Genomic DNA, 26,400 nt, shown 5'->3' on the forward strand with positions numbered 1-26,400 from the left:
CAAATGATACTACAACGTTGGAGTTATGTAGGTGTTATTGAAAGGTTGAAAGTAAATGACATCGTTTTTTGTCTAAGCGTATTTGAGATGGGATGGTATGAAACGCTATGAACATGTGTATATAAAGGAGTAGAAATGAAAAGGGTGAATGGAAATGCAAAGAGTTTTTTGTGTGTGTGAGAGATGAAAAGTTTTGAAACATTGAACCAAATAAAACAAATAGTAGTCTTAAAACATTGAATAATAATGTAACAAAAATAGTCTTGAAACATTGAATCAAAGGAAATAAAGAGTCTTTACTTTTAAATTTGTTCAATTCTTTTCATAGTGTGCCACATGGCAAAACCTCATGCTTTCTCACATGAGGTATTTGCTTATATATATATATATATATATATATATATTGATGTTTTAGAGATTGTTGAAATGAGAATTGAATCCATGACCATTGGTCTCTTGGAATTTCTACAAGACAACTCAAAGCAACTGTAGGACAAGCTTCTGCTAACATTTGGCCATACCTTTGGACTCATAAGTAGGGGTGTCAATTTTTATCCATATCCATGAATCTGCCCATTATCCACCTTATTTGGATAAGTCTTAACCCAATCCATTTGAGCATTTGACTTATATGGATAAAGACCCATTTGGTTATTTAATTAGATGGGTCTAAATAGATAAATCCACTAATACCCACTAAACCTATCTAAAATTTAAAATTAAATAAACCCACTAATACCCACTAAACGCTTCTAAAATTTAAAACTAAATAAACAGTATAACTCTAGATTTCTAAACCCAAACATTCGGCCCTCAGTCTCACTCTCCCTTAGATTTTCTTAGTAACCAAACACTTTCCCAAACACTTTAACAGAAAAGAAATCCCAAACCCAGCAGCAGGCTGCCATCGATCATAATTCACCATGTCACGCAGTGGCACAACTCCATATATCCCTAGTGTACGCATTGTACTGCCCATCGTTCAAATCAGTGTTGATCCTTTTAGGACTCATGTAAGCGATGGTGCCCACCAAGGAGTTACATGGGTCCACGGTCTGCACCAAGATTCTCAAGACCTCGAAGTCGGTGATCTTGACTTGGTTCCTCGTATTGAGCAAGAGGTTCGACGGCTTGATGTCGCGATGGACGATGTGCCGCTGGTGCAAGTAGACCATTGATATCCAGTGAGGAATTGGTGGGCTAGATCAGAGAGCTGGCGCTCGTTTGCGATGTGCATACCTTCCAAGGAGCCCTGATCCATGTACTCCAGCAGGACTTGGATTTCACCATTGTGGTCGAACATGTCATGGCATTTGACCACGTTGGGGTTGTCCATGTCGCAGAGGATCTCGATTTCGGTGTAGATCTGGCGGTGGATTGAGTCTTTGTGGTTCCCGTATATGACCTTGAGGGCAAAGACTCTGCCTGTGGGCTTGTGGATCACTCGGTACACAGTCCCACTGATGCTGCTCCCGATTCGATTAGCTCGCTCGAGTTGGGAGTAGTGGAAGCATAGAGGAGTCGCGTTTCTGTTTCTGTGATTCGAGGTTTCTTCGCAGGATGACGTGGCAGCGGCGGAGTTGGTCTGGGTGAAGAGAAGTTCTGTTTGGTTTTTGAGAAAGTTTGGGAAAATAAATGAAAATGAAGTGGTTGATGACGTTATAAAGCTAAAAGATTTTAATCCGATTTTCAAGGGTCCTGTTTGGTTTATGAGAAATTTTGTAGTTGCTAACTTAATGGAAAAATCTAGTAACAAGTTATTTATTTATTTGGATCATATTAGGTTAAATAGGCGGGTTATTAATTAAATGGGTTGGTTGGATAATGAATAATTAATTTATATATAAACGGGTTATAAATAGAAAAATGCGTAATTACATACCCAACCTATTTATAACTCAACTCGCCCATTTGCCACCACTACTCATAAGTGACTCTCTGATATTAACTATTATGCAATATAATTAACATAAATGTTAATAAATGCCCAAAAGGCATTGGTTTAAGACTAGGATTTTGCTAATGTGGGCACACAATAATTTTCATTTTTTGGAAAATTTTTTTTCGGAAATTGAAAAAGTATTGACAGTTTTTTCAATTTCTGAGAACATGTTTTTAAAAATAGATGACTAGGGCACACATTAACCGGACCCTAAGAACTAATTTTAGAAACATTTTATGAAAAAATGATAAAATAATTAGTTTTTCTGACAGTTTATATTTCCTATGAAAGTGGAGTTAAAAATTTCTTAATATAGTTTATTAATAATTGTTCTAAGGGTACTCGTTAATATGACCCTATAATTAGGATCCGTTTGATTGGAGGAGGAGAAAAGTAAGAGGATAGAAAATATAGAAATAATAGAAAAGTGAGAGGATAGAAAATATTTTAGTTTTCCCTCGTAGTATTTGGTTTGGGGTGGAAAAGTAGAGAGATATAAAATATAGTTTGTATAAATTTACTTTTATATTCCTACTAGATTTTTTTATTTATTTAAAAAGTAGCAAATTATAAAATAAAATAAGAAAGAAAGAAAGAAGGCATGAACCAAAAAAAAAAAAAAAAAGAAAAAAAAAAAAAAAAAAAAAAAAAAAAAAAAAAAAAAAAACCGAATGAAGTATTAAAAAAAAACAGAAACCAATGAAGGAAATTAAATATTAAAAAAAGAGTAGCAGTTGAACAGAAAATTAAAAAAAAAAAGAACAAAAAACAAAAAACCAGGCAAAACCGGTTTGCTTATCAAAAGGAGGGAAAAAGAAAAAGAAAAAAAAAGAAGCAAAGCCCAGTTAACGTTGAGCAATAGCACAGCTACACAGGGGTGCTAGTGCTACAGTCCATTTATGTTCTCTCTAATTTTTTCCTCAATTTGGATAGAAAATATTTTGGTGGGTTAGGGAGAAAACACCTGAATCCCACCAATTTTTTTCCCTCTCCTCCCTTCAACCAAACACTCATAAAAAATGTTTTCTCTCCAATTTTTTTTTTTTTTTCATCTTCCCTAAAATCCACTCAACCAAACATACCATTAATTTTTTTTTTTAACAAAATGACCCTATAATTAAAGTTGGTAGCAACTAAAATGCATAATGTTAAAATGGTTCGATTAATATGTGTCTTTAATCATTTATTTTAAGAGATATATATATATATATATATTTTTTTTTTTTACTGAAAAACTGAAAAAGTTATCAAAAAAATATTAAATAAATTTTTAATCACGTTTTTGTTTACACTTAAATGTTGACGCATACATTTGTAAGATTTATATTTTATAGTTTCACACACTTCACATCACTCAGTCTATTCTTTGTTTTTTTAGAGATGATCACTCAGTCTATTCTTGTTGTACATTGTGAGTTAAAAGGAGACTATTCTTTTTTTTTTTTTTTGGATAAGGAAAGGAGACTATTCTTGTTGTACGTTGTGTGCTAAAAGGACACGAAATAAAGACAAATTATTTTATTTCTATAGCACAACTCTTTAATATTAAGCAGTATATTCAAAGTTTGCAGTGACTTAAATGCAATTTTTTTTTTTTTTTTGAGAAGAACTTAAATGCAGACTGTTGAAGATACTATCAATCTTTACATAAGTTAAATTTTACATTATAATGAATGTGATTATGTTATGTTATTGACAACAGCAACGACTGCAACCACAACAATAACAAACACAATTAAGTCTTAGTCTCAAATTTTGTCATTAGTTATAAATATTCAACATACTAACAACAACAACAATAACAAATACAACAACCTTAGAACCAAAATTTTGATGTCAGTTGTGAATTTTCAACATACTAATTTGGGTTGGCTACATATATTCTTTTCCGTTAATTTATTCTAATTTTAAAGTAATATTTTTTCTTTTTCATTCCCCCACATTTACAAAATAATAATAATTTTTTTAATTATCTTTCTATTTACACTTAGAAATTAACAAATAAACTTGTAAGCTTAATTTATGTTTTATAGTTCAACATCACTCGGTCTTTTATTGTTGTATCTTGTGAGTTATAATGACACATAATAGAGTCAAATTATTTTAATTCTATAGCAGAAAGCCTTCTTCCAATATATATTTCCTCTATTGTCATGTTATAATGAATTCTGAAATTTTCAGCTTCATTACCACATTTTTTTTTTTTTGAGCAACATTACCACATTTTGTATGGGTATCATTTAAAAGTTAGTAAAAAAGTTTGCTAGACTGATGTTTTGTATGTAGGTGGACGTCAGTCGATTTTTTATTGTTGTACCTCATGAGTTATAAATGTCATATTGATAGGAGTCCAATTATTTTTATTTCTGTAGCAGATTGAATACCTTCTTTCACTGTTGCAATGTTTTATTGAATTCTGAAATTTTCAGCTGCATTTTCCCCATTTGTTTGGACATTAGTTTGACATATGCACATTAAACCACTACACTTTTTTTGTTGAATAAAAAAATAGGATTTTCAATGCGGACTTATTGATCCTATGCCACGTGACGGCAATGGGTAATACCATATGTACTACCAGGGCATTGTAGGCACAACACATTCTTTAAAACACCACTGCTTGAACTGTTCAACTCCTGCTAAGTATCATGTGAAGCGATATGAGAACTCCTATCACCAAACCACACGACGTGTTAGTATTTTAAACATTATCCTTGGCGGAGTGCATCTAGTTATATGGATCATAAATACCTGTCTCCCATGTTGTTGGGACAAGAATACAGTATGATCAGCACAAGTATAGTACTATTCCAACATAGTTCTGATTACCATCATAAAACCAGTTCTAACTTGGTTCTGTTCTGCATTCAACTACGTTACAAAGGTTAAAAACAATACAGTAGATGCAGACTTCACATTAATATATAGTTTTGTGAAAATCCACAGACTACCATTAGCTGCTTTTTCTTTTCTTTTTTTCGAGAAGAAAAACCATTAGCTGCTTTTTTTCTCGAGAAAAACCATTAGGAAAGTGACTTTCAGTTCACGTTGTTGGATGTTGCACTCCGCAAGATAAGGCTTAATGCAAGTTCTGAATAATCATTGGAGCCAAACTCGGGGTTTATGGGGTTCAACACCCGTTGTTGGGAGTGTTCTGCGTGCCTTGATGATTAACATAACATTTCCACTCAATTGAAACCAGCCTCTTATAACACATTAAAACATACCAACTAGTTATATTTAACTATAAAACAAGTGTTCTAATTGTATGGAATTTGAATTTATTAGACCTTTTTTTTATTTAATATTTTATTTTGAGAATATAGCTTTTTGGATGTGTGGGATTGTTAATGTGGGTGGAGTTTAATAGGCGATTTAAAAAGTTCAATTAGGCAATATGGTTATTTTTGAAAGTATGAAAAAGTTGACACTAAAGATTTTTAAGTGATGCTTGGTAATATTAATTTTACTGTATAATATTTATAAATTAATGTGTCAGCAATTATAAAAAGGTAATTTAGACATTTATTTATTATGTTATTGAAATAACATCAATCACATTTATTGTTATACTTGCCTTTTAATCTTTTATCTAGAATATATCTTGATACTATATGTTTTTTTACAGCATTTGGTTCTCGCACAAGGGCATACAATTATTATAGAAATTTTACATGTGGATGCATGAGATAATCGTTGCAATAAAAGACCAAGTCATTTTACTAATTGCCGTGTGGCCTCATGGCTTAGTAGTATGTTTGATTCCTCCATTTCAAAACATATTTGTCGTAACAATTATAACAAGTCATTTATATAAAAAACCAACGAGTGAATGTTGTGTAATTCAATTTTATGTTTCTTTTTTAGGGTTGATCTCACCAATCTCTCATATGGTATTCACTCATTGGTACAAGTGTTGTAACTGATATGTTTTTCCCTCAATTGGAAGCAAGCTTAGTTTGAAACCTTAACTCATTACTTTTGTTAGGGAGGGACACCTTTGGCTATCTCTAAAGAGAGAGTAACACTATTTTTTATATTAGAAAGAGAGAGAAGCTAATATATGGAAGCTTTTATGAGTAGAAGTACAAAATTCCGAATATTTTATATTTCATAGAACTCTCTTTTTAAAATTTTTCAAACGCATAACAAAAGACCCTAAACTAATTAAATAAAAGAGACAGAGAAAGATGCTTTTATGGATGGAAATGGCTATTAGCCAAATACATATATTGCTGCCTTGCTGGGTCTAATTCAAATTCCACATTTATCTCCTCTGCCCTATATTGTCTCTAACAAACCAAACATGCAATGATATAACATGATCATAGCGTTTAGGTAGCTAGTGATTCTAATCATATGTGAAGCCTTTAGAGGGAAACTCAGCAGAAGTTGTTCTGGACAACAAATCTTCAGGGGTGGTGAAGGTGAGTGTGGTTGAGAGGAGTAGGTGCTGTGGCATTGAGAAGATGAGGTGCTGAACTTGGTGGTAGAGTTGCAGGAGGGCATTGGAAACACTTTGTGAAGAGCCCAAATGTGTCAATCTGGTGCACGAAATTTGTCACACTTGCCCACCCTCCAAATCCAAACCCTACAACAAAGACCCACACTACCACAAACACATTGATAGTGTATGTTCCAATCCACCTCCCTACGAACTTTGGTGGCTGCTCCACTGCATTCTGCAATCACAACCATTCGTTACAAAATGTTACACTGTGCTCAAATTAGCGTATCAGAATTCAGAACATTACTTTCACATAAATACATTTCGAATAAATGAGCAACGTCTGGACAACTTTTTAACAATCTTTTTGATAGCTTGCTACGGTGTACGATGTGATTAGAACATCACTTTCACGTGAGCACATATTTACACAACGTTTGTTATGTATTATTCATAATAGATAATAGTAGGTAAACAATTATGAATATTAAAATTGTGATAACCATCTCTTTACTGTACTATACCAGTGATGATAAATAGACTTGATAGTTGCTAGCATTTCTGGGCTCAAAGGGACCCCACAGTTCAGTTTGTTTGCAATGCGATAATGATACTGTGTGTGAGAGTGTACATGGTAAAGAGATAATGCATTAAATAGAAGCAACAGACAAGAGTTACAGAGGTCGAGATTTTTTTGGGGGTACTCCTCTGATATACAAGAGTTACAGATATTCTGGACCACCATTGCAGCACGAATCTCTTGGCTTCCAATATGCAATATATTAGTCACAACCTTTTGTGGATTTTAGTAAACCAAAGTCGATGATAATCAAATCCCAAATACCAAAAAGATTAGTAATATGAAACATGAACAACATTAAAAGCCCAAAAATATTATCGATTTAGGAGAATGCCCCGGGACTGGTCTCCTAGACTGTGACCATACGCTACCAATCTGTGTTTCTTTACTTTTTACATTAAGGACTCTTAAATACTAATAATAATGATCATAATAAATTATAACTTTAGTATGAGTTATTGCAAATTTAATTCCTGCATTGTTCAGTCAAGCATCTTACACTAATCTGAGACTGTAAAAAGTTGGGTTTCTCAGGTGGTCCACTGCCACTTTTTTCTTCTATTGGCTAGAATTTTCGTGTACTAGCATTATATGTTTTAATTAATCCCATAGGGTAAGTTCGATACACTACATTATCGGCTTATGAAGTTTTGGAGGGGTGCCTTAGCGACAGAGAGTGGAGTTTCGTTGTCAAGCTATTTCACTCTCTATCCATGAGACACCTGAAAACTCCATGAACCGATAGAATAGTGGATTGAAAAGTATATTATTTTGTCAAGAGTCTTGTAATTTAATTGATCGGAAATGTAAATTTTAGATAAAATGTAATAATGTATACGAGGGAAGATTGTAAAATGTATGGTACCTCACGAGCTGAGGCTGATTTGAAGGTGAAGATGTGGGCCAGAGCAGGGATGATGTAGACTGTGAAGCTAACAAGAAGAGATCCAACGGTGGAGTTGATGGGCCCAAAGAAAGGAAAGATTATGGCCAAGAACCAAATGGGGATGACCACAGGCAATCTTGCTGCTGCACGCTTGCATAGGCTCTTGCACTCATGCATCCCTATGGCTTTTTCCCACACAAAGTATAAGGGTGTGCATGCAAACCCAAATGTAATAAACTGCACACATTAACACCAAAACACAAATAATCAGCATATAAATTTCTAGCAAAAATTTCATAATATGATTCACAAGGAAGTTTAAACAATCTTTTACCACCAAAACTTTTATGTCACAATAATTATGATGAAATCGATTGTGAGTTGTTACTTACCACTTTCACATGGATTCATTACTTTTTCTCCATTATTTACACTTGACCACATTAGAATTGTGGTAAAAGTTGTGAAACAAAAATTTTGTCCACTACTTTTATAAATTTTTAATGATCAATTTTTTTTTTTTTTTACTATTTAATACAGTGTTAAAGATAATTAAATGCACACATGCACTTGTCAAGTCACCTTTTTTTTTTATTCAATTTAGGAATAGTAAAGTAAGATCGTGGGAAAGAAATTTTTATTCAATTTAGGATACAAATTATTAATTAACTAAGCCTTCAAACATGTGGGATTATTATGTGTGTGTGTGTGTGTGTGAATATGTATGAGAGGGATGGTGAACATGCCTGGTGGATGAGCATTAGAATGACAGCCATGTCTCTGAAGGGTGATTTTGGGAGCAGAGAAAAAGCATTGGAGTGGTTTAGAAGCAAGTCTCCAAATGCCCAATACACAGCTGTGGCAGATGGAAGTGTCAGTGTCAGCACATACAGGGTAGCAAATAAGTATATGGCCTTGAACTTCTGAGGCTTCCACATTGCGTGCATGATCTCCCTGAACACACAAGAACAAGAATTTATTATATTCAGCTAATTTTTCGCACTAGTTTAACTCACTTTTCAGTATCCACAGCAAGAAAATCAAAATATAATAATTTCTTATCCACATAAATATTATTCTAACACATATTTTTTTTTGGTACTTAAAAAATGCAAAGAAGATAGGGCGACCTTTACGGGCTCAGAACAGTCACGAAGGAGATGAACACCAATACACTCACTAATGGGGATACTCGAACCCAAGACTGGAGTTTTGTTAGCCCTAAGTCCCTCACTACTTGGCCACTATCTACTACCATGTTTATTAAACCTTAAGCTATATGGGCCTTCAACAAATTAAATCCCAATAAAATTGTTGAAGGGAACAAATTCTAACTATATAACGTAAAGGTTCTCTTGGGTTGAGATTGGCTTATAGATAATTGTCATCTACTTCAAGGGCTTTATGAAACTTTGTCACAAGCCCATAATGTAATATTAGATAGATCTTAAAGAATTTATCTATTTTTTAAAACAAAGAATTGTTGTGTACAAATAAAGAAGAAAAGACCTGGAAATGTTTTGTTTTTATTTTCATAATTTGGTGCCGATCTAGGATTCACTGACCAAGCTGGACCCCCTATTTGGCTTCTTTCTCATGATAAAAGCAAAAGCAAATAGAAAGAAAGTCTATCGGCTTTGTACATGAAAAAGGAACAGCAGTTTTCCAAGAAGAAAATAACTTTTTGCCTCCCACGCCTAAGAAGGGCAATTTAGGAATAAAAAAAATGTTTGTGTATATTACAGTACAATAGTTGAGTTATCAGGGAAATAATAAGTTTTCAGATAAAGAAAGGTCATTAGATCACACGGTCAGATTTTGTCCCCCAGAAAAAATGAAGGATTAGTCACTATCAACATGACCTTACATTAGGCCCTATATGTTTTCTATTTCAATTAATTGTTTAATTTATTTGCTAATCTATGACTAAGTTAAAAAAAAAAAATCATTGCAAATGAGGAGGTAGATACATGAGCAAGAATTGTGAAATATCGAAAAAGACACCAATTTTTTATTCACGCTTTGTCTTACACTGTAACAGCATGTCCCCCAAATGTGTAGAGAATGTTTGTGGCCCCTGTGAAGTATAGTACCAGCTTGGTTGGACCAGAATGCTTAACACCCTCAACCTATAATTGAAAAAAAAAAGAAAAAAAAACACACATCAACTACTCATTAGAGTATAAAAAATTCTAATTAAAAGCCTACTAACAATCTTATGGCTCCAAAATTTTCATGCTTTTGACTCTATTCAACACCAACATGAGTTGGACATGTGCATTTCTTATGTTACACTTGCCAATGCCATCACATTAGTTTTGTATTAGTTTTAGAGTACTGCTAGAGACGTAAATTAAAGTCCTTCTCTAAGTATTTTACTCTATGCTCTATCAATTGCAGCTTGTTATATATTCATTTTTTTTTATCCATCATAAAGTATTTGAAGTTAAAAATGAAAAATATCTACGTAAGTTAGTGAGCATAAAGTGAAACATATAAATGGTAGCTAGATTTTGGAACATTACTTTCACTTATGCATCAATCACAATAAACCATGCCGGCGAGCGTAAAAAATTGATACCTTGTTGTTCTTATTGTTAGTTTTATCATACTCATACCACTATAATTTGGCAAATTGTAATTAGCAAATGAATTTTAGTTACCTGACCATGGAGGTATGAGGCAATGGTGAGGTACCAAGCAGTGTAGGTGGTCATTACGAGGCCTAAAAAGGACCAGATTCTATAGTTGTGAAACGAAGGAATAAAGACAGTGGTGGCACAACAAGCTCCGAAGATGTAAGTCCAAGTTCTCTTGTCCAGATTATCATTTATGTAATATATGTTGCTGCAACATTAATAAGACAATGCCGGTTACAGAAACTGATCAGATTTGTAATTCTTTTATTTATTAGGCCAAAAAAAAAAAAAAAAAACTCATAAAAAATGAGGATAGAGTTAAAGTTAGGGTCAGAACGAGTGGGTGTACCTTGCACAAGCTATGAGTTGAATGACAGATCCAAACAGAAGGAAAGTGCAGTTAAATGCTAACCCCACGTTCCTCCAGTGTTTTCCAAGGAGTCCATCAAGTACCTCAAACCACTACACATGGAACCCCATGTGAGAATTTTGGTTAACATGTTGAAAAAAATACAAACAAAGAAGCTAGCCAGGGAAAAAGATTCAAAACCTGGATGACATGGTTTCTGAAATCAACTTTTTCTCTTTCTTTTCTGGTTCTGTATTCTACATAGAGCACGCTAATGAGATATGCTGTCCAGCTACCTAGCAACCCGTAAAAGAGCTGAAAAAGTATGCCAGATAGCATTCCCAGCTGAGAAAATGAGTATGGCAAAGTAAGCAGAACTTGAGCCACCTGAAACAAATAAAAATCAAAACATTAGGAAACCAAAACAAGAATAGGAATTCACTATGACTTTACAAATGTAATCATCTAGTGTCGCGTCATTTAAAATTTTAAATACCTGGTTTGAAGCGCAGCTAAACCAGGCATCATAAGCGGAACCACCATGCCAAAAGAAGTTAGAAAGCTTGTTTTTCACACTCTTGGGCTTGCCTTCAGTCTCCATTTCGACATAATTCCCTACTATCACAGTCTCCACCACCTTATCCGATGCCATTACAACTTTCACTCTCTTTTCACTCACACTCTTTTACAATACTGCTTTTTCTTTCTTCTTTGTCTCTAGCAAGTGAATGTATATAAAGTGGGAGATTCAATGCAATGAGGAACTGAGTTTGAGTTTGAGTTTGAGATTCGAAATGAGGGTGAAGAGAGAGCCTTGTAGTGGTATATATATATACACAAACATACAAGACACGACGGGTTCTTGAAGAGTGAGAAAGGCTGTGTTTGAAAGGTATTTTAGAGAGCAATTTTTGGGAAGCGAGTGAGAAACACTTTTTGGGGGAGCTTTGACGAAATCTAATGATTCTTGAGCCCTTTTTTGTAATTAAAGTTTTTTGTTGTTTAGCTCATAATATTAAAAAAAAAAATTAGTGTAATTAATTATAAGTTTTGTTTAGAGTAATAATATAGCAAGCGTGAATGGCTTGTCCGCACGAGCGGGTTTCCCGTTTCCCGAGCTGATTATTGCATTTTACCACATTCCTTCCTTCTTCCACCTTCCTAGGCTAGGCAGCTGCCTATTCCTGTTGTTTTGCCGGTATTGCCTACCTTTGCAGTTTGCCAATTTGTGCACATAGTGTCAATTATCAAGGCCAAATGGGAGTATTAAATTATGAGCTTTAAGAGTAGAAGACTATATTGCCACTACAATTTTCAACTACTACTACATCTAAATTGTCAAAATTGATGGTGCCATTAGATTGTCTAATCAAATATTCAAAAAAGAAAAAAAGAAAAAAAGAGGAGATTGTCTAATCAACCAGGTTCACGTCGGTATGAGTTTGCCTAAACAAAAAGAAGAGGGAAAGTTTGGTTTGCTCCATGTCACGATATTCATGTGTTGATTATGTATCCTGTCTAGTACTTTCTTGTCCCTCTCTAACAAAAAATTAAAATAAGAGATATCCCATTTATTTTGTAGAGCATAACTTATCTCTAGGGGTGTCAATTCGGGTTAGCGTGTCGGGTTCGTGTCGTATCGAGGTAGGGGTATTCGACTAAATGACTTAACCCTAACCCGACCCATTTAATAATCGTGTCATGATCCTTCAACCCTAACCCGACCTATTAATAAGGCGGGTTGACCTGACCCAACCCATTTGACACGCTTAATAAACGAGTCGTGTTGGGTTGACACAAATGTAACACAACCCATTTCAACCTACATAATATTAAATATAACATCCATCTAGAATTTTTTTTTTTTTTTTTACATCTGAAAAAGCAGTGCATACATCTCAAGTGTTCAACCCACATTCAAAATAATATAGTTCAACAAAAATATAACATTCATCTAGAAATAAGTTCTTTACACTCCAAAAGAAGTGCATACACTTCAACCCAAATTCAAAATAACAAATTTTAACAAAAATAAAATAACATAGTTCAACAAAAATATAATATCTTTGGAACTTGCTAGATGCTAAGTATCAATATTGAAAGAATTTGAGCAAACAGTAAACTAATCCTGACTATGACCACGATTATCATTCATAGATTCTTTGTTGATGTCAAAATTCATAACATCTTCCACAAGTTCATCCAATTTTATTTGTGCAAGTTCTATGCCAAAAAAAAAAAAAAAGTATTAGTAGTTCTAGGATCTGAAAGTTTCAATTTCTAATTATATCCCCTGTAAATTTTTGTAATTACTCACTTTGCTTTTTAAATTTAAAATATATGTTGGATATAAAAGGTATTTGACAAATCTAAAATAAAATAAATATTTATTTGTTATACGACTTAAACGGGTTGTGTTAAGTGGGTCATTTCGGGTTGACACAAATAAATTGGCGTGTCAAACGTGTCTTTTGCGGGTTACACGGGTTGACCCGCTTATGACATGTTTCTTATCGTGTCGCTTTCGGGTTGACCCGTTTATGACCCAAACCCGAAAAAACTCGTGTTGGGTTCGTGTCGTGTTCGCGGGTTGGGTCAAACATTGACACCCCTACTTACCTCCTCTTTAGCGTATAAAAAAAGGGCAAGAAAACATAATTGAATTACTAAATTTTAATGTAGAAATCATTCCAAACAGATTCAAAAGAAAATTATAGAATAGTACAAATGGTATATGATAGTCTTCACAATATATTGTGATATTATCATATATGTATAGTTTATACAATATATTATGATATTATACTATATATATATGTAGATAGACATATAGAATACCATAGTCTTCAATGGTTTTAGGTTTATTATACTAAGTTTATCATGCGTGTACACACATATTGTATATTGAGTTTTTTTGAAGCAATACAATTCAATACACATTAAAGTTGTTCAAGAGTTTTATACTATGAACATAAGCAGTCAAGTCACATCATATTAATTATCTTACTTCATCCACAACTTTCTTTCTCCACCTTATTTTATTTTTCTTCTTTTTATTCTTACAATTTCTTTACCATACTATAAATTTGTAAGTCTAACTTCTAATTCTAGTCACTTATTAGTTGTATTAGTATTTTACATTTACAAAAAGGTGGTACAAATAAGAATCTCCCATATGGAAGACTTGGCATAATATTGGAGGATGAAGGAAGTTTTTGCAAGGGTTACTATGGTAAAAAGAGGGAGTTTATTAACAAAATAATTTTGTAGGGAAACAAGGTGGTTAGTGGGGGGACTAAGGATAAAAAAGAAATGAACAATGGAAGAAGTGAAGGGAAATTATAACAAAGTAGACCACATGATTGCAGCCAAACGGGCGTGGTCGCTTTACAAGAAGAAGAAAAAGCTGCTTTTATCACATGGGCCTAAGCTTTGTGGACTCGAGAATCCGCCCCCCTAAATCCAAACCCCGTTTTCTAAGTTCTTATTTACCTTGCAACTTGTTCTTCTTAGATAATTTAATTTATTCACATGGAGTTAACACATACACGTATTAAGAATTTAAGAACAAACATATGGACAATATTAGAAGTTATTTTTACAGACTTGTTAATTAGCTCATGTGGCCTTGGAAATCGGCATCTCCTTTATTTGTATTTTATATATGGGAATATTTCCCTTGGATATTTGCATTTGTTGGAATTTTTCAAATATATATATATATTGAAGATAAGTAGATAGTGAGGGAAGAATAAATGAGGTTCGAATCACATGCATAAACTATATTTTCTTTTGCATATAAAAGTAATTTGACTGTTTCTTTGAAAGAGCTTATTTTCATTCCTTTATTAGGTTTGAAGAATAAATTAGACAAAAATATAACTGTACCTAAAAGAATAAGTAATAATTTAAAATTTTGTTTCACCAAATCTCTTTTTTTCCCTATCTATAATATAATTTTTTTTTTTTTTTTGTGTGTGTGTGTGTGTGTGTGTGTGTGTGTGTGAACAACATTGTTATTATTCAAATTTGGGTTAGTTTATTCTTTGCTTTTATAAAGGAATTCTTCTACGGTCACAACGAAATTTCTCTATAATTAAAGTTGTACTAGGGGCGTGAAAAATGAATAAAAATTCCCATGGAAGGACAAGAAAATATTGTCACGGCAAAAAAATCAATACATACTAAGGATAATCAGTGTGCACAGAACTAGAGCCTTGGAGAAACAAACTTAAATAGTTATTTTAAAAACTATACATAAAATGAACATGATCTAGGGGATAATGCTCAGGAATATTATATTTTTGGTGATAATAAGTACATAAAAGAGAATAAATGAAATGAATACAAAATTCCAAAGATGAGTGCTATCATTGTTAAAGGGCCATGGATTAGTCACCTCTCTGTCATCCCCTATATTGTTGTCTTCTTTGCCTAGGTCTTCTCTTTTGAATTTGAACAAAGTCACCTAGAGATTATTGATTAGCTTTCACCTCATGATGGTAAACCATAATAAGTTTGTCTTTTTATAAATTATGAAAAAACCCTCTACCGATAACTAATAATATTAGATGAGAAAAGCATGAGTTCAGGGTCTAAAAAAGAGCTTTGTTTTGGTTCAGTACAACATATTCATGGGACTTGTTGGACACCCACATCTACCACTCGTTTTGTCATGCTTTCTAGTCACCGGGACCAGAAACATACCCTGTGCCTTGTGTCTCCTTGACCACATGTATTGCAGGGTTTAGCACCATGTAGTTGTGCTTGTTTAATTCCATAAAATGATCTTGTTCACCCTTGACTGACTTGTGTAAGTCCTTTGATGGTTATTATTCAATGAATGAATATATTATAATTCTAGTTGTTACCGTTGGATCTTCTAAGTGTTTTTCAGAGTCAGATAAACTTGTAGCTATGCAGGGTATCTGATAATTAGCTCAGTCTGCAAGTTGTTAAGGATTGGAAGCAACTTCCAAGCAAAATGATGTCTAAGTAACTGAATGTTTGCACCAGTAGTATTGATGACAGATTTTCACATCACTCCTACATCACATTCTAGCACAAAAAGCTCAATCAGCTTAATATTGTAACTTGTAAGATATGTCCAATATTGCTTATACGTGCCTTTATACTTGTCCCCCTATATAAGCTTTCCATTGATGATAGTCCATCTAAGCAATTTAGTGAAAAATAAAAAAGTAATGGAGAGGAAACCCAACAAACAAAATTTGATGTGGTTTGACAATATACCTACATCCACATAAATGCCACAATTTTTTCACTATAAACAAATAGAGTTTAAAGTTTAAACATATAAATACTCCCTCACGAAGAAGAAACCAACCTAACCCGTTACATTGAAATTTCCAATATATCCTTATTGAACCATGATAACTCTGTTCTGTTCTGCTATGAGACTTTAAGATTAAAGATTAGTATTACCTTATTATTCAGAATGAGCCACCATTCCTAACACACTTTTTTTTTTTTTTTTTTTTTAATGTTATTCAAAAATATCCCTTATGCTGGTTATATAGAGAAATTATGCAAATTAAGTACGCGCAAAGAAAGCAAAATCTTGCTACTGAAGTTATGTTAATTAACATCAAGTATTTGGTTGATTCAATTTGTCAAATTGAAGCATGTTTGATACCTTCTCATGAAAGCTTGTAAACAAATTAAAACAGTACAACCGTAATCTTTTTGTAAAATTAAGTTCCTATCATGAGCTATTTCTTAGTTCTCTAATACGTCAGCATTACAAAAGAGAATGTGGATTTGATTAAAGTTTAAACCAGCATATCTAGACCAAGCATGTTAGGTGCTACAAATATTGTCTTTGAACTATATTTTGTAGTTCTTAATGTGGGGAACCGTGATACTGAAAGGTATATGATTGGATTTGGGTGATAATTTTGATTAAGAAAAAGACTAGCTAGATCTTCTAAAATATGAGTAGCCATACTTATTACGAACACAAAGGGAAGCAACTAACAAAGCGTGGTAAAGGTTATAGCACGCTAGCCCGATTGCCTATAGAAGAGGGGACTGTGATAGATCACGCTAAGTCTTCCTATGATGAACAATAATTTGCTCAAAGACTTATTATTTGAGTTGCAGTTGGGAATTGCAAGAACTATGTTGATGTTAACAGCTTGATATCTTTTAATTAGAGCATAAGATCATCATACTACTCATCAAAGCTACACTCTCAATGATTTGAACACCGGTATGAACAAGACATCTAATTTAATAGCCCATTATCTTGTTCTCATGCATCTATATTTAGCTAATTTTTTTGGTTAAATTTGTTCCTTGGTATAAGATTATCTATGGCAATGATTAAAGTTTCCATGCTGGGTCAAACTTTTGCCATTCTTTCTTGTCCTATAATGCAGAGCAATTTTTGTGTGATCTTTATGGTGTTGATCAGGAAACACAATTCACTTTTGGTACTTAAGTGGCCTTGGATTGAAAACTTGCATTGACTTGGATTGCTTCAAATACATAATTGTGGGTCCTTAGTTTTTGCTCTATGAATCAATTTCAATGTTGGTCAACTCCATTAGCTGAGACTATTAACTGTTCATTTTTATTGATGCATTATCATTTGAGTTGGAGCCATTTATCCATGGACACCATCATTCTGGTTTGCCTTTATGGACTCCATGCTGAGAGCATATTTCTGGACCAAAGAATCCTATTTTTCAAAGGGAATATGTCCCTACTTTAGTGTCCTTTGATCACACCACTAAAGCTGCATTTTGACATTGCAAAACACCAAAAAGAACAGACTTTACTAAGACATTTGTTCAAAAATTTACCCAAGCATCTTTATCTGTGGCTCTGTTTGATGTTACATTGTTACTACACAGGATCATGAATGCAATGGTTTGAAACACACTTTTTTAATAAATAAAAATTTTCTAAACTTTATTTCTTTTAGGTATAGAATTTTCAAAAATTATGTTTTCGAAAAGATGAAAAATAAATTGGGCCAGACAGTCACTTTTTCTTGCCGACCTCTTGTAATGACTCCAAAACTTTTACACTTAACTGGCCCATTTATAAATTGGATAAAATGATACATAAAGTGATAAAACAAAATAAAATGACCCACTAATTTGGCAAGAAAACAATTGCAATATATGCAAGTTCATAGAAGCCTAAAGTAAAAACAAGTTGTTGACACACAATCATACATTTCATATAATTTTCTTGCACACTTTTTTTTTTTTTGGTTTATTTTGACATATGAAAAGGTTTGTTTGGGAACCATAATAATGAAAATTCAAAATTGTCCATTAGAATTGAAGCAATAACAAACAAGATCATTACCTAAATGTAATGAGTGATCAACACAAATCAAGTGGAAAAAGTATGGCTCTTTAATGGGCTAGTTCAAGGCCAACATAGCCCATTCAAAGCCCATGTTTAATGTTCACCTTTATGCCAAGTCACCAATCACTGACCTGGTAGACAACAAAAGTCAAGAACAACCCAATCCAATATTTTGACTAAGACAAAAACTACTCTAAAGTTATGGACGGCTAGGATCATCCGAGAAAACACTTATCCTTTTAGGCTTGATCTCAGATACCCACGTGGCGAAAAATGATTGGACCACACAATTTAAAACGATAGTCCCGCGTAACACAGTGTTTCGTTTTTCCTCTTTCTCTCATATCTTAGCCTTTGTAGAAAAAAACACACCAAGTTGGCTCACCGTTCACGTCAGCTTAGCCACCCCTAATCAGCAAGCTATTTTCCGGTCACCGGAGCTCCGATCTCCGACCACCGTTAGTTCAGGCGAGTCATAAGGTACCACTCATAGATCTTTTTCTTTCAGTATCTAAGTAAAAGTCAGTGCTATGCTCTGTTTGTTTAGTGAGAAAACGTGGGTTACTTTATATTGTGTTTGAACTTTGAAGTGGCTGTGTTTGTGTATACTATAACTAAACTGTCTAATGAGTAGTGTAGTGTATCTGTTTCGTGATTTTCTTGAAGCCCAAGTGACATTTAGAAGTTAGGAAATTGGTGCAAGTTTTGATCTTTATACTTTCTTGTTTTTTTTTTTTTTTTTTTTTTTTTTTTTTTTTTTTTTTTCACTTTCCAAATGGTGGGTTAAGAGAAAATTTTCTGGGTTTTGCATAGGCTGCCTAATATCGAATTATTCACAGGGGTCTTATTGTTATTTTGGGTGCTGTGTTATGTAGTATTGGGATTTGAAAGATAGTTGAATTGTGGGGAAGTAAGACCAGACTGAATTACTTTGATTCTAAAGTGGCTAACTTTTTACCATTCTAAATTGAGAATGGTTATTTAGCTACAGGTCTCATTCCTTAAATTCTATGGTTGGATTATACTTTCTCATTCTTCTTAATACGCATGCTGAATTTCATGTTACTTAGATGTTATTTACTATTCAATCCATAAAGTTAAGTTTTATATATCATAGAAGATGAAATTATTGATTGTTGCTGATTCTGACAATTGGCAACCATGAAGATATCCGATTTGGATTTTTCAGAAAACACATCCAATAAAAAGTTACCAAAGGGTGTAACAATGCTAAAAGTTACACCATGTACAACTTAAACCCAACTCATATGTATATATATGGCATTTGCAGTCTTCATACCCTTCCTTGAAAATGATTCAATTCATTGTGCAAACAATGATTTACATATGGAAATTTAGTATTCGGGTGAGGTTGTTCAAGTCATATCTATAGGGTGTCAGTTTTAAAAATATGAAGTGTAATCTATAAACTGAAGCAGGATTCAATTTAATTCATTTAGAATGAACTCTGTTTAATCATTGATGTTATACTCAGAAAATTAGGTTTTTATTTTATTTTATTTTTTTAAAGTAATTATAATTGTCTGAAATGTAGAGGTGGCAGGAGTTTAAATCATCAGGTATTTTAGTTTCAAGTTAAGAGGAGAGCAAGATGGTAACATCTAAGAGGTAGGGGAGAATAAGATAATTCACCTCACACCTCTCTTTTTTCTTAAAGATTACATCCACTGGAATGTAGGTGATTGGTATTGGGATTTAAGGAATGGTTTCAAAAGCAAGTCATTAGGAATCTATCAATACTTGTTATTCAGTAAATTGGTCTCTCGAAATTCCTGTTGTGGCAGGGGAGTAAGTCAGACAAATGTTTATATTAACTTAATTGTCCTCAATTTAGGGTACCAACGTTAGATATTTGTTTAATGGATAAATCATTTTAAAGTAGTCCACCGAAACATATTTAAGCCTGAAATGTTTACCTATGTTTTCCTGCTTTGTCTGTGCTTAATAGTTATGCTTTCTTCACATGCGCCTTTGCTAGGAATGCTTCCCACATGGTCTGCATGTGAAGAAGCTTTTGATCATTTTCCTATAAACTTTTGAAGAAATATTGATTTAGTAAACCTACATGTAGTGTTTCAGCATAGATATGATGTTGTTGGGCTAGATTTTGTGGTTTGATATTTGTTAATTTTTCGTGGAATCCTTGTTGTCTTGACTATATCTCTTACTCTTGTTAGTAGGCTGAGCGCAAGATGTCTGCTGGACTAGATGGAGTCCTAGGTCGACCCAAGGCAGAGTGGACACCATCACGTGATGCCTATTTGGTTGAGCTTTTCATTGAGCAACACAATCTTGGGAGGACTGCGTACAATGAATATAAAAATGAAGTAATTAGGTCTGTTACACGTGATTTCAATAAGAAATTTGGCATGAATTTGGAAGAGAACCAGATAAAAAACCGCTACAATGTGATGAAGAAAGATTATGGTGTTGTTAAAGCCTTGCTTAGTAATACGGGGTTTGGTTGGGATGAAACTCGACAAATGGTTGTGGCTGATGATAAAGTTTGGGATAGCTATATTTTGGTATGTAGATATTTTGATTTTTAATTCTGTTGGTGCATAAAATTCCTTTAAAAGTTGGGTTGCATTTGAAGAAGTTTTATGTCAAAATTCTAGGTACGAAGTGAAGCAAGACCTTTTCGAAGAAAGAGCTTTCCTCTTTATAAACAAATGTCAATCATTTTTGAAGGTAACTTCCCCGTTATTTCTTAGTACTATTTTCAAGTGTCCTAGCAATTTTTAACACATGTTGTGCAGGAGAAAGAGGTAATGGCAAGTACCAATTTCCAAGTGGAGTACCTGTGCCAACAGAAGAAGGAAATAGCAACACAGAAACTGTGCGATCTTCAGAGCCCACTAACCTGCCTACTCAAATAGTCGATGGCACTCTTGATTCTGATTCAATAGTCCGTATAAATAACACACAACCCAAGAAGCGCAAATCTTTTGCTCCAACAGCATCAGGTCATAAGAAGAGAGCATATGCCTATAAAGTTGGGGAGACGATTGAAAATGCTCTATATGAGATATTCTCAGCAACAAAGTTCAAAGCTATGCAAAGGAATGAATGCAATGAGAAAACAATGTATCAAAAGTGCCTGGAGGACTTGCAGAAGTTGGAAGAGTTGGATGACACTGAGTTTACAAAGGCTGTTAATGTTCTTAGGGATGATAAAAATGCAATTGCATTCATGACAATAAAGGGACCTCGAAGATTAACCTGGTTGAGGTCTCTATGGCAAGCATAGTTACAATTGTAATTGCAGATTCTTTGATCCCTCCTTAAAAATCTTACACTTCTAGGACACAAATTTACATGACTGTTGTATTTTCTTTTTGTTGAAGAAGGTTTTATATTTTCCATCACTGTTAAAAGTTGTCAAGTCATCGTTCTAAAACAAAAAATTATCAATCTGTTTTTGCTTTCCTAGCGCAAAAATATTAATAGGCCGGATATCTGGATCATCCTCAAGGCAAGAGAGGATGTGAAAAGAGAATATGGTAATGGTGGTATAAAGGTAAAAACGTCAAAACCAGAAACTTGATTAATTTTTGAGACCTCTCGGCTAATGGGTAACTTGGTATGGTTGAGACACTTGGGTAGCCTGCTAGCCAGGTGGAAAAGGGCATGGGCTGATTTTTCTACCCGTATGTGCCCTCTAGCCCATCCCACCAACCTAAGGAGGATAAAATTAAAAAGTCTTTCCTCCTTAGGTTGGTGGGATGGGCTAGAGGGCACATACGGGTAGAATAATCAGCCCATGCCCTTTTCCACCTGGCTTGAAAAATCGCGTACTAAATCACTAAACTAAAATATCTAAGAGGGCACTAAGATACCTAAGAGGTTGTGCTAAGGGTTTTTTTTTTTTTTTTTTTTTTTGAATTTCAACCTATGACATTTGCTCATAATAATAAATCTTTATCATTAGACTAAGATACCGATTAGTTTTTGGTGTAAACGGGTATTAAATTCTAGATTTCTTATTCAACCATCAAATACTTTATATAGCATAAATTATATTTTGTGTTAAGTTATTCGTTAGTTGATCTCATAATACAATACCAATCCTCTCTCTCTCTCTCTAAAAAAAAATTATGCATTTGTAAAATTTATGTAAAAAAGTTATATATATTTTAAATAAAGTTATTTGATATTTTTAAATGATTTTAAAATTACAAATGACAAACATGTGTAAGTGTCAACCTAGTTGGAATGTACACATTTTGTTGTGATACAATTTTTTTCACCTAATCTATATATAAAATAATAGGTGAAGCAGAGAGAGTGTGAAATTGAATTCCAAATTATACTCTAATTTTGTGCCATGTGTCTAGAATCTAAAATTAAAGTTGAATTTTGCATCATGTGGCTAAATGTATGTGGGTTCATTCTCATTAAAAGCACTTCTATGTATCGGGTCAAGTGAGTTACTGTGCTAATTAAGTTTTTTCTTGATTTTGTAGTCAAATGCGAAAACCAAAGAGATTAATATCGGTGATAAGAACTTGGTTTGGGTACATTGCATAATTTCCAAAAAGATAGCAAAGCCAGAGTTTGCATCTTTGTTATAAATTGCTTACAAAGTTTGCATCTTTACATTTGCACCGAGTTTCGGATTAAAGTGCTTTCTTCTTGATTATGACATTGAGTTTTGTTTACTATTCAATTACAAAGTTTCCCTAAAATTCACTATCTTTATATTTGACTTTTTGTTTAGGTTTGACACCTATAAAATGAAGAAAGCACTGCTGTGGACCGATAAATGATACTTTTTGCAGGCTACAAAGGAACTTAGTGATCAATGGAATCTCACGTGAATTGGAGAGGACCCGGCTGTAAATGTCTGGATGGCAGATGTGAGTCACTATATTTTTAAAATGTTCAGTGAAGTTAAAGGTTATGAATAATGTAAATTTTCCGGAGAGAGATTTATTATTCTATATTTACGCAAGTTTGGTTGCCTTCTTGGAGTGGATCACTCTACCCTGTCTTTCTACTGAAATTTTTTATTCAGATTGTTACAATTTAATTTGAAATTTTATTTGAATTTTCCTATTGTTGTTACTATCATAAATTATCATTCCAATTGTTCAATTAGAATCTGAAATTGGAGTCCAATTTTACTATACACGTGTACAATCTAATTATTTTTAATTTTGTGTCATGTACAGAAGCCAATGAGATGAAATTAATAACACATTAAACACTCATGCTTTGGGAATCGGTAGTACCAATCTAAATCCATTGGACCTGTTTCGTGATAATACAACTATAAAGGATGAATAAAAACACGCACAAACCCCTCTCTCTATAAAAAGAGATTGGAGAGAATTTATTTTATCAGCCATGGAACTTCAGAGGTTTTTTCTTCACACAAATGCCCATCATGTTACAAAATGACCCATTGTAAAACTACAAAATGAGTACAACTCTGAGGGTTTTTTTTTTTTTTTTTTAATTTTAAATTTTTTAAGCTGCGAAAATTTCAATCACCAATAGAGATTGAAGATTCAAAAGCGTGAATGGATCTTTTGGATAAACATTATCACCAAGATTCATCTTTCTGTGTAAAATATATATACTACTAAGTTTTGTTAATGAAATTTTCTGGTTAATAATATGAATTTAGACTTAACTGAGCTTTTTAAACATGAATAAATTCATGATTAATAATATATCCATTTCCGTGCGGTAGCACAGGGCTACATACTAGTATCAATAATGAATGCATCGATTTACTTATTTATTTCAATTAATAAAAATTAAAGAATTTTAAAATATTTCAATTAATAAAAATTAAAGGTTTTTAAAAGTATCTTTAATAGTACAAAATTGACAATTTGTGTTTTGTGATATATGATATAATTACAATTTTTATTAAAATTTACGTACCAATTAAAGATCCGTTAAGAGCCTAATAAAGGCGCATTAAGAGCACATGGGTAGACATTAGGCCTGGCCTAACTACCTAGCACACTAAAGGCCTAATTGCACGGGCTTTTTATCTTCAGCCTAGCTTGCCCAACTCGTTGACTGGTCAATGGCCCACCCAGCCCATGGGTCGAGTAAAAATAGGTTGGGCTGGCCCTTTACCAACCCAATTCCAATTATAAAAACGAAAATTATGACTTATTGGCCAGTGTATTTTTCCAACTTATTTATTCACTATTTTTTAAATCCTAATTTTTCCCCTAATTATTAAAACAAGTTATTCCAAATAAATACTTAGGATAATTAAAGAGAGAATAAGTGAATAAAGTCCATAATCACCTCAGGAAATACAATTTATCTAAAGAGCATATTCTTATGTCTTGTGTGAGTATGAATAACAATTTTGTGTCGATTCGAACAATTATATTAAGATTATCATTCAAATAAATAATTGGTATTGTATAAAATATCTAATTATGCTGTCTTTCTTAGTTAAAAATAGAAGATATATCATTTTGGGTAAGACATAAGTACAGTACTTAAGTGTTGTTCTTTAGGTTCTCCTTTTAAGATTTTGTCATGTGATTTTGTCATGGAATGAAAGTGTATCTTTTATTTAAGTAGTCACGTAACTGAATTCTAAGAAGAAAACCTAATAAATAGTACCTAAGTTTTATCTTATCATTTTTAAACCTTTTATTAGTGCTTTATCACTTGAAACAGTGCAGGAAACCAAAATTTAATACAAAGATGTTATGAATTTTCGAGAAGGTGCATAAGGAAGGAGTATAAGGTTTATATGTTTGTGCAGTGAAAAATTGGTAGTGGATATGCTTGTGAAAAAACCAATGGAATGATAGATAGCACCAATTCACCAGTTTTTGACAGTGAAGTAAAAAAACACAACTCTTTAATTTGTTTTCTTTGTAATTTTAAATTTCGTTTCATCGATAGTGTTCTTAAGGCCAAACTTTTCAATCAAAGTTTTAATTTTTATATTTCATGCACATCCACAACCACCACATCAATGGTGATTTGATTGTAAGGTCAAACTATAATCAGATGTCCATTACTCCCATGTCGGGGCAATATACTAGGGCCACCAAATTAATGTCGATAGTGAGCCTGTCACTATTATCGTCACGAAAGAGAGCAATAATCAGGAAATGAGAGAGTTATAAAATTTCTTCTCTAATTTGAATCCTATGGCTGAATAGTTTGTGCTTCCTTCTCTAGTGGCTAACAATAATATCAACTGTCACCAAGATTTCAATTTGAATTTTGGGTTTCAGGCCGACAACTTGATAATGCAATGAAAATAACGAAATGAATTTTTTAATGGCAACACTGGTTGAAGGGTATGATAATATTATTGTAAGGATGCAATTTGAGTCCTAAGCCCAAAAAGTAAAAGGACCTAAGTCCAAAGAGTCCAGTACAATAAATTTATAGAGAGTGAGTTAAAAAATTAGGCTCTAACGAGTTCGGTAACAATTATAGGGGATTCAAATGACAATATAGTAAAGATAGAATGGTTTTATCTAAAGAAAATCGTCCTCGACACAATTCAAGGAGATTAGTTCTTGTATATATCTTTTGAATTTGATTATAAGTACAATTCTTAGTGCTACAGTATTCTTCTCTCAATTCTCCGATCCTTTTCCTTAGGGTCTTCTTTCTATTTTATACTACCTTCCTTCTTTCATCTCTACCCTCCACATGTAGATTAGATTGTTAGTGTTGATTCTTGTCTCATCAGCACCTTCTTGCGGTCTTTGGAGAGTAGCTGTGTTGACATCCCATTTTACAACCTGCATTTAACCTCACATGGAGGGTAAAAGGGTAATTTTATCTTGGAAATATGCATTTTGATTCTAATCACTAGATCTTTAATCTCATTTCACCAAAATGATCTTGATATTGTAACGATCAAATCGATTGGTCATAAACCCTAATCGGACCATCAGATTGAAAGTTATTATCAAATCAAGTTCTAATGGTCGAGATTCACAATCACAAATTGAGTCCAACTATATGTAATTATGAACAATTGATTTCAATTGGTTATAAGTATAATCAATTTGAGAACGATAATATGTCATCATTTGATTGGTTAGGACTACATTTTATGGTAGGGTTGCACACACCTAATTAATTAGATAGTTAAACATTAATTATTCAATGAGTAATTTGTGCAATTATCTTTAAATTAGGGTAAATTTGGAATCAATTAAGTCTGAAATGGGAGTGATTGGAGC

At 33.2% G+C, this 26,400-nt stretch overlaps 2 protein-coding genes and 1 pseudogene across 3 annotated transcripts; 1 reads left to right on the top strand and 2 right to left on the bottom strand.

Moving 5' to 3' along the window:
- Positions 1-489: 489 nt before the first annotated feature.
- LOC115967055 lies at positions 490-4,280 on the bottom strand (annotated as a pseudogene).
- A 1,840-nt stretch (positions 4,281-6,120) lies between these two features.
- On the bottom strand, positions 6,121-11,654 carry LOC115969059 (auxin transporter-like protein 5). The gene is made up of 8 exons (XM_031088622.1): positions 11,340-11,654; positions 11,045-11,230; positions 10,844-10,956; positions 10,519-10,702; positions 9,887-9,984; positions 8,602-8,809; positions 7,835-8,092; positions 6,121-6,624 (listed from the first exon to the last, which is right to left on the bottom strand). Exons 1-8 carry the CDS (start codon positions 11,493-11,495, stop codon positions 6,355-6,357), a joined length of 1,473 nt encoding a protein of 490 aa, XP_030944482.1. The 5' UTR covers positions 11,496-11,654; the 3' UTR covers positions 6,121-6,354.
- A 6,861-nt stretch (positions 11,655-18,515) lies between these two features.
- Positions 18,516-21,593, top strand: LOC115967618 (uncharacterized protein At2g29880-like). 2 transcript variants are annotated; one of them, XM_031086756.1, is made up of 4 exons: positions 18,516-18,667; positions 20,389-20,733; positions 20,827-20,899; positions 20,968-21,593. In XM_031086756.1, exons 2-4 carry the CDS (start codon positions 20,401-20,403, stop codon positions 21,456-21,458), a joined length of 897 nt encoding a protein of 298 aa, XP_030942616.1. In that variant the 5' UTR covers positions 18,516-18,667; positions 20,389-20,400; the 3' UTR covers positions 21,459-21,593. The 2 variants fall into 2 exon arrangements, with proteins under 2 accessions (XP_030942616.1, XP_030942615.1); XM_031086755.1 differs by having other exon boundaries at positions 18,517-18,667; positions 20,386-20,733.
- The last annotated feature ends 4,807 nt before the right edge of the window (positions 21,594-26,400 follow it).

This window comes from Quercus lobata, chromosome 11 (assembly GCF_001633185.2).
Source record: "Quercus lobata isolate SW786 chromosome 11, ValleyOak3.0 Primary Assembly, whole genome shotgun sequence".
Taxonomy (NCBI): domain Eukaryota; kingdom Viridiplantae; phylum Streptophyta; class Magnoliopsida; order Fagales; family Fagaceae; genus Quercus; species Quercus lobata.